Raw genomic sequence first — 9,574 nt, 5'->3', positions numbered from 1 at the left:
CAAGTCCCAGAGTAAAGAGATGGGGCTAACGTCGCAACGATATGACATGCGATCTTGAAGCTCCAAGATCGCTGTTGATATCTCTGCCACTGGTCCTTTTGGACCTAAACCATCACGCAGAGACGGTGATAGAAAAGGGCATATCCTGCTGATCCCAGGGACATCGCAAAGTCCCTGTTAGATCCAGGAGAAGCCCTTTTTTTCGGCAACAGAGAAGCAGCCATTAAAGCTGCTGAAAGTTGGGACAGCTTCAGAACAGAAGGAAAGTGGGAGAGAAAGTGTGTTGAATTGGTGAGATAAATTTTATTATTAGAGAAGGGAACACCCAAAAAGATCAAAAGTAAAGTTAAAATTGAGCAGGTACCATATTTTTCAGAGTATAAGACACCTTCCCCTTCCAAAAAAGAGCATGGAAATGTTGGTGTGTCTTATACACTGAATACAGCCATTTTTGGCCTCCTAAAGCCCCACCCTGCACCCCATTTTTGTGAAAAATGGGCAAAAATGGGCTTTTTCACCAAAATGGGGGTGTTTTGCATTCTCTCCCCCTCCCCCAAGCACTCTGCAGGCTTCAGCAGGGCTGGTGGAAGGGAAAATGGCCCCATTTGGGTGAAAAATAGGCAAAAAATGGGCTGTTCTTCAAAAAAATGGGGGTATTTTGCCTCTCCCATCAGAAACACTCTGCAGGCTTCAACAGGGCTGGGGGGGAGGGAAAATACCCCAATTTTAGTAAAAACTGGAGCTTTTTACCTTCCTCCAACCCTGCTGAAGCCTGCAGAGTGCGCCTGGGGGCCAGGGAAGACAAAAACTTTTTTTCTTACTTACCTCTTCGAACTCTTGGTGTGTCTAATACACTAGTGCATCTTATAATCCGAAAAATACAGTAAGTAAGAAAAAAAGTTTTTCTCCTCTGCAGTCCCCAGGAGCACTCTGGTGGAAAACGGGCTGTTTTTTGCAAAATCAGAGGCATTTTTGCCTTCCCCCAGTTCTGCTGAAGCCTGCAGAGTGTTGCTGGGAGCTAGGGGAGGCAAAAACACCTCCATTTTTCTGGAAAAAAGCCAATTTTTCACCCATGTTTTGCAAAAGCAGAGGCATTTTTGCCTTCCCCTAACCCTGCTGAAGCTTGTAGAGTGCTCCTGGAAGCTGGGGAAAAGGCATAAACACCTCCATTTTTGAAAAACAAAAAAACCCAGCCCATTTTTCACAAAAATGGGATGCGGGGGTGGGGCTTCAGGAGGCCAGAAATGCCTGTATTTGGTGTATAAGATGCACCAAGATTTCAATGCTCTTTTAGGGTGGGGGAAGGTGCATCTTATATTCTGGAAAATATGGTAATTCAATTAGTCCAGGAAGCAAAGGAACAAAGCAAGAAATTCAAGAAATGCTCAACATTGGTAATGGCACACAACACTCTATGAATTCAGCATTTGTATGGGAGGGAGGGGATATGCTTTATTTTAAGGTACCAGTTGTTGACCATGGTGGACAGTAGACACCAAGTGTAATAAATAAATACAAACTTAAATCTACATAACAGACCATGTGCGAGATTTGTAATGATTATTGGGATTTTTTTTTAATCCCGTATATGCTCTGCAAGACTGAAAAGTTAATTTTAGTCTGTGAAATTTGTGCAGTTTTGCAGATACTTTCAAGGATGGAAGAAGTGTGTTTCTTTTTGCCGCTTAGGAATAAATCTTTTTTTTTTTTCCTTGGTTGGTAAATAATTTTGATAATGTTCAAAAGTCAACACCACACCTAAAAGGCTTGGACTACCAAGAGAATACTATCAATATCATGACAGTCCATAAACACTTTTCTCTCGCCTTAGTACATTTTCTCACTTCAATGCTATTTTTAAATCCAGGATTTACATGTGATTTGAAATCTATGCAATTTGTAACCAAGGCAACAGGGATAGTTTTCATAACAAGCCCCTCCTTTTCGAAGGGCAGCCCTTAAGGAAACTGCTAATGGCACATAGCATGCAATTTTAAATCAAAGTGTGAGAAAATGAGGGCAAGTTGATATTACCAAGGCAATTACGGAAGGCTAGTTGGAGAAGTTGGGTAATAAACCCTTCTTGCCTTCTCAGTCTGCTCTTATTTGAACAAAGGAGCCAATTAAACAAGGAATGCCAGTGCAAAATTTGTAAAGTACAGGATTCTTTTTAATGAATAGCAATAGCAATAGCAGTTAGACTTATATACCGCTTCATAGGGCTTTCAGCCCTCTCTAAGCAGTTTACAGAGTCAGCATATTGCCCCCAACAATCCGGGTCCTCATTTTACCCACCTCGGAAGGATGGAAGGCTGAGTCAACCCTGAGCTGGTGAGATTTGAACCGCCGAACTGCAGAACTGCAGTCAGCTGAAGTGGCCTGCAGTGCTGCATTTAACCACTGCGCCACCTTGTTTAGTTCAATGTATCTCAACTTCAGCAACTTTAAGATATGTAGCCTTCAACTCCCAGAACTCAATTTCTTTAAGTCTATAAAGATTCTCCATCATCCAGATCAGGGCTGTCCCAGAAGTGCTTTTTTTCAGGAGGCAACTGGACTTCCTTGTTTTTTTTTTGTCTTTTGAAGATGTTTCGCTTCTCATCCAAGAAGCTTCTTCAGCTCTGACTGGATGATGGGGAAAGGAAGGATTTATGCAAATTGTTAAAATATTCATGACTGGGAGGGACATGGGAACAAGGTCAGCCAGTGAATAGGCATAGGAACTAAGTCAGCCAATGGGAGCTTAAACAGATCTGAGTCTGTGGAAAGAATTGAAACAGAAACTTACGCAGTCTGCTGCTCTGAAAAGTAAACTAGCAGTCTGTCTGGGCTTGTCTGCTGAAACGAAGCTAATTGCTTGTGTTTGCCTGCAACTCTCCTGCCTTGTGTTTACTTGGAAGAACCACCTGTTGGTATTGTACATGTATTCATCTATTCTAATGTTAATGAAGTTAATGAATCCTGCTGCATCAGTTATCTGTGTGTGCTTTCTGGATTTGATTTTTCTGCAACAAACTTCGACACAAATGACCAGCTGTCTGCAAGGACTATAAATCCTTCCATTCCCCACCATCCAGTCAGAGCTGGAGAAGCTTCTTGGATGAGAAGCAAAATATCTTCAAAAGAAAAAAAAACACAAGAAAGTCCAGTTGCCTCCTGAAAAAAGCACCTTTGGGTCAATTTCTTTAAGACGTGTGGACTTCAACTCCAGAATGCTGGCAGGGGAATACCAGGAGGCAGTGAATGTCCATGCATCTTAAAGTTGCTGAGGTTGAGAAACAGAGCTTTAATTGGTCTGTTGATCCAGTTTGCTTAAAATTAGCTTCAAAAATACTACCAGCAGGTCAGTGGTGGGTTTCAAAAAAATTTCGAACCTACTCTGTGGGTGTGGCCTCCTTTGTGGGAGTGGCTTGCCGACCATGTGACCTGGTGGGAGTGGCTTGCTGGCCATGTGTTCTCTCTCTCTCTCTCTCTCTCTCTCTCTCTCTCTCTCTCTCTCTCTCTCTCTCTCTCTTTCTCTCTCCCTCCTTCCTTTTGTCTCTCTGTCCCTTTTTCCTTTTTTCTTTCATCTCTCTCTCACTTTTTCTTTCTTTTTTCTTTCTTTCTTTCTTCCTTTCTTCCTTTCTTTCTCTTTCTCTCTCTGTGTGAGTGTGTCTGTGTGTGTGTGTATCAGTGGTAGGTTTCAAAAAAATTTGGAACCTCTTCTGTAGGTGTGGCCTGCTTTCTGGTGGAACCTCTTCTAACCAGTTCGGTAGATTTGACGAACCGGTTCTACCGAACTGGTGCGAACTGGTAGGAACCCACCTCTGCAGCAGGTACTACTGTTCTTCCTATAGGCATCATCTCTGCATTATGACAATATGTTTAACTGAGTAGTGAAAGACTCATAGAAGTCATGACGTTCAATTTGCTTCAAACTTGTTTTTGTAGCTTAACACTTTCCTTGCCTTTCTGGACCATAAGATAAAGGGGAAGGTATTAATCTGGGGAGAAGATTCCTGCTACGGGGAATCTACCTGACAAGGAACGCGGGAATGCAGAGCAGAACATGAGAAAGGATATAGATCTGGTTGGAGAGGCATTGTGGGTATGTGTGAATATTGGCTGGCATACACAATATGCACACATACCCACAACTCCTCTCTAACCCTCCTCACATCTCCTACACACTGTCATGTTACAGTTCACACCAGTGGTGAGATTCAAAAATGTTTACTACCGGTTCTATGGGCATGGCATCCTCCTCAGGAGGCAGAGAATAGATTGGGGCGTGGTGAGTCAGAGGTGGTATTTACCAGTTCTCCAAACTACTCAACTACTGCAACTAGCAGTCAGCTGAAGTGGCTGCAGTACTGCACTCTAATCACTGGCTCTTGCAATGGATGGCTGTGAAAGCTGGACCATGAGGAAGGCTGAGCACTAAAGAATGGAGCCTTTGAACTATGGTGCTGGAGAAGACTCCTGCGAGTTCCTTGGATTGCAATGCCATCCAACCGGTCAGTCCTAGAGGAGATCAACTCTGACTGCTCTTTAGAAGGCCAGATCCTGAAGAGGAAACTCCAATACTTTGGCCACCTAATGAGAAGGAAGGACTCCCTGGAGAAGAGCCTCATGCTGGGAAAGATGGAGGACAAAAGAAGAAGGACTGCAAGGCCATCCAACCGATCAGTCCTAGAGGAGATCAACCCTGACTGCTCTTTAGAAGGCCAGATCCTGAAGAGGAAACTCAAATACTTTGGCCACCTAATGAGAAGGAAGAAGGACTCTCTGGAGAAGAGCCTGATGATGGGAAAGATTGAGGGCAAAAGAAGAAGAGGAGGACGACAGAGAATGAGGTGGCTGTTGGAGTCACCGAAGCAGCAGGAGTGGGCTTGAATGGACTCCAGAGGATAGTAGAGGGCAGGAAGGCCTGGAACAGGGGTGGGTTTCAACCGGTCCATGGCGGTCCGCACGGACTGGTTGGTCGGTGAACCCGGAAGTAAGTAACTTCCAGGAATGCCGAAGGGCTCACCCGCCTGCCCTCGCTCTTTACTGGTCTTTAAAGGGTTCTGCGTTTCCACGCAGGTGCATGGCACATACAGTGCCTGCGCAATTCTCTGCAAGCAGCTGGAGCATCGCGCAGGTGCTAAGACGCATGCGTGAACTGCGCGCATGCACGAGGACACCGCCAGCCCCGTTCCAACCGTACCAGTTGGAATGGGATTAGCAACCCACCACTGGCCTGGAGGAACGTTGTCCATGGGGTCGCGATGGGTCGGACATGACTTTGCAACTAACAACCAACAACAACAAAATGATGATATACAATATATTTTAATAGTATACTTGTGTCTTATCTGGAGACCTTTGGATGGAGGAGGGAAGGGGAGAGGCTGGTACGACACCACTATTTTCATTTGTTTTGGCTTTTTATCTGTCCTGTTTCTCTCCCAAAGCTTGCATGGTTTGTTCTACTTGTCCTCAAGGTTGGAAAGAGCCAACACCATGTATTGCTGAAGTTGCTTGCGTTCCTCTAAATTATACTGCAGCTTCTCCAACAACTCAAAGTAGCAGAAGAGGGAGTCACGTGGCCAAAGCACTTGTTCATCTTCGTCAGCAGCATAGAGTCCTGGCAGGTTCTTGTGGATGTAAGTCTCCCAGTCCAAAATTCCAGGAGGCATTTCATCGTGCGTGGTATCTGGATAGTCTGCATTTTGAATTAATGCGGGATCCATGGTGAACCTTTCTCTGAACGTAATGTCTCTGTCCATAGCTGATCGGATCTGGCTGAATCTCTTCTCCATGATCTCCATTTTGAATTTGTCAGCTTGCGTCTGAGTCTCGATCTGTCTCACCTCTTCACTTAGGTCACTTCGGATGTTCTGGAAATTGGTGACCATAATGGCAACGAAGAGATTCCTAAAAATAAATGCCCCGATCAGAAGCCACAAGCAGATGAATATACCACTGATCACTTTGTTTATATCTGGGACTTTCCACAAATCTTGTAAGAGGGCATACCAGTGGTCCATGGTGAAGAGAATGAAAATGGTTACTAGAGCGTTGGGCATGTCCATGAAATACATGTTGTAAGTCAGATCCATGTCGTCTGAATTGGTGTAACTCTCAAAAAAGAAGATGCCCGACACAGCAAAGACGTAGAAGAGGAAGGCAAGGAGAACCAAAATGAAGGCCATTGCTTTGAGGGCTTTGGCAATAGCCATGATGAGAACCCGGACTTGACGGACTCTAGGAAAGAGTTTTAGGCAACGCAGTACACGGCATAACTGCAGAATTTGGAGAGTTGCCATACTGCGACTCTTCTGAATTGGGACTATTATTTCTGGTATAAGGGAGACCACGGTCACTATGAAATCAAAGATATTCCAGGAATTTTTCCAGTATCTCTGAAAGCTCACAAACCAATGCAACCCAATCTCTATCAGAAAGATATCTAAAATGACCCAAAGGATCACCTCCATAGCATTGGTAATTTTCACGTAGGTGATTCCCCTTAGCCCCATTATCTCCGTCGAGACCATGAGGACTACCATGTTCATGAAGATAAGAAAGATGATAAAGCCCTTGAACGTTGGGCTGTTGAGGACTGAAGACACCCACATCTTGTACGGGGGCCAACGGCTGCAACGCACTTCGATACGGTTGCGCCAGCGATTCTCTTGAGTCACCATGATATTCCGGGTGGGCACGACGTGGAAGCGAACCAGCTGGTGGTGATCCATGAGCATCATTTTCTTTCGCTTCTTGGCGTCCACAAAGTCTTGTATGTTATACCGTGGCACCGCATGGCTCAGCCCCTCAAAGTGATCGATCAGGTAAAACGTATAGATCAGCTTAGAGCGAACGGCATCCGCGCGGGGGTTTACCTGGAAGTCAACTTTGTCTTTGGGGATTTTCTTAGGAACGGAAAAGTTTTGCATGGTGCCTGTTTGCTGCTTCCAGCACCACACAGAGATATCTAGAAGTTCCTCACTTGTTTTAACAGTGATCTCATAGTTGAGAAGAATGAGTCCAACATTCTATTAAGCTGCCTTGATATCACTAGGATCTCTCTCTCTTTTTTATTTATTGAAAAGACAGTGCCATGTCAGGATAACAATTAGAAATAAAGCAAAGTCAAAGAAAAATTAATAATACTTGATATGGTAAATATTCGAGTTAAGATATTTGAATTAATATGAGTTAATGGAAGAGAAGCACCAAAGCATGTGGTAACCAGTTGATATACTTCTTCTTTTTTTTCATGATAGACACCTGTGTTTTGTTTCGTTTTCCTGCCTTGTCTCTTGTCGTTTTTGTCTTTTTTTGTATTATTTTTATTTTTTATTTTAATTTTTACTTTTATCTGTCCTTTTTTTCCTTTTTTTTTCTCTTTTTGATTTTTTCCTCTCCCACCGGTGTGGGCAGGGATTGGTCAAGATTATTACTTTTATCAATATTGCTAAATAATAATTACAGTTAAATGAAAATGGATATATAATAATGCCTTAGTTAATATGAGTTATGTCGGTTGACTATGGAGGAGATGTACCAAAACTTATCTGTAATTGATTGATACATTTTTTACAGATGTAAAGAAAGATGTATACCTGTTTTAAACTAAAATTAAAAAAACACTTATTTAAAAAAAATAATAATAAATCTTAACACACAAACTAGTAACTATAACAATAACATAATAACAGTAACAATAACAGTAATTATAGTACCATGTTTCCCAGAAAATAAGACAGGGTCTTGTTTTATTTTGACCCCTGAAATAACTGTTTGGCATTATTTTTGGGGAGGTCTTATTATTTTTGAGGTGCAGGAGGAGACAAGTGTGGTTACCTCATGGCTGCTATGTTGCAATATTTTCAGGGAGGGCTTATTTTAGCACATGCGCTCAAAAGCACGATTGGGCTTATTATCTGGGGAGGTCTTATTTTCAGGGAAACATGACCAAAAAGAAGAAAGAAGCAGTAGCAATAGCAGTTAGACTTATATACCGCTTCATAGGGCTTTCAGCCCTCTCTAAGCAGTTTACAGAGTCAGCATATCGCCCCCACAGTCTGGGTCCTCATTTCACCCACCTCGGAAGGATGGAAGGCTGAGTCAACCTTGAGCCGGTGAGATTTGAACCGCTGAACTGCAGATAACAGTCAGCTGAAGTGGCTGCAGTACTGCACCCTAACCACTGCGCCACCTCGGCTCTTCAAGAAAAAGATCTTTAACTAAGTTTCTACTTACCATAGCCTATTTACAATTTTTCCCTTACTGTATCTTTTTTTTTTTTGCATACTAACAATTATTGACATTTATAAACTTATATTCCCTCTCATTCCTACCTCTTGTCTTTGTCCATTCATAAAATTTATTCCATGTCCGATAATATTTCGAGTCTTCTTTATCTTTAATTTTTATGGTTAATCTATCCATTTCAGCACAATCCCAAATTTTCCTAATTATATCCTCATCCAATGGGATGTTCACATTTTTCCAGGGTTTAGCGTATATAATTCTTGCTGCCCTCAGTATATGTAACACAAAGTATATGGTTGCTTTATCATAACTTTCCAATAGTTTACCCAAGAGGCATGTTTCTGGTTTAAACTCAATTTGTTGCTCAGTTATCATTTCCAACCAATTATAATTGTTCTCTCCATAATAGATCTCTCAGCGGGATCTCTTAATTCCTACAATCCATAGACAATATATTTGTCCCCACCCATCTATGGAGACCTAGACTAGAAGGAAGACAGAAATTAGTATCTAATGAGTTTAGGGCAGTAGTTTATTTAACATGCAGGGATTTTCAACTGACAGAATTATACTAGAAACATAGAGAATAACAGAGTTGGAAGGGACCTTGGAGGTCTTCTAGTCCAACCCCCTGCTCAGACAGGAAACTCTATACCATTTCAGACAAATGGTTGTTCAATCTCTTCTTAAAAACCTCCAGTGTTGGAGCAGCCACAGCTTCTGGAGGCAAATAGTTCCACGGATTAAATTAATTTCTCTCTACTTATTTTTAGGTTGAATCTTTCCTTCGTTAGTTTCAATCCATTGCTTCTTGTCCTGATTTCAGGTGCTTTGGACAATTGGTTGACGACTTCTTTGTCCTGTGAGATCAGCTGGGGAGGTATACCAATTATCAACTATTACCTGGACATTTCTACCCTCCATCAATCAAATAAGGATGATGAAGATACTTTTGTTAATCTAACAAAAAAATATGTGAAGAAACCAACTGTGCCTTTTATCTCAGCTGCTGTAGGCTTAGAATAATGAAGTGAATATCTTCTCTGATCATATCTGTTTACTTGCTTTTTGATATTGTATAGCATGTTTTCCGGAGTTACAGACTTTGCTAACTTAATTGTTGATGGTGTTGTTTAGATTTTTGGTGGCCTGGTAATGTCCCAAAGGTACTTTTTCAAGAGGCAACTGGACTCTCTTTGTTTTTCCTTGAAGACGTTCCTGTTTTCATTCAAAAAGCTTCTTTAGTTAGAAGAGGAGGAGGAGGAGGGGGAGGAGGAGGAAGGGAGGAGGAGGAGGGGAAGGGGAGGAGGAGAAGGAAGAAGAAGAGGAAGAT

At 42.3% G+C, this 9,574-nt stretch overlaps 1 protein-coding gene across 1 annotated transcript; it reads right to left on the bottom strand.

Moving 5' to 3' along the window:
• Positions 1-5,319: 5,319 nt before the first annotated feature.
• Positions 5,320-6,920, bottom strand: CATSPER2 (cation channel sperm associated 2). The gene has a single exon (XM_014057236.2). It carries the CDS (start codon positions 6,918-6,920, stop codon positions 5,451-5,453), a length of 1,470 nt encoding a protein of 489 aa, XP_013912711.2. The 3' UTR covers positions 5,320-5,450.
• Positions 6,921-9,574: the final 2,654 nt, after the last annotated feature.

The sequence above is a fragment of the Thamnophis sirtalis genome, unplaced genomic scaffold (genome assembly GCF_051295495.1).
Source record: "Thamnophis sirtalis isolate CommonGarterSnake01/CBP01778 unplaced genomic scaffold, rThaSir2_p1.2 scaffold_2, whole genome shotgun sequence".
In the NCBI taxonomy this organism is placed as follows: domain Eukaryota; kingdom Metazoa; phylum Chordata; class Lepidosauria; order Squamata; family Natricidae; genus Thamnophis; species Thamnophis sirtalis.
This window is presented reverse-complemented; position numbering and strand designations above follow the sequence as displayed.

Bases quoted from the DNA above. Each gene is read 5' to 3' on its own strand.
- CATSPER2 (XM_014057236.2), bottom strand. From the start codon at position 6,920: ATGCAAAACTTTTCCGTTCCTAAGAAAATCCCCAAAGACAAAGTTGAC.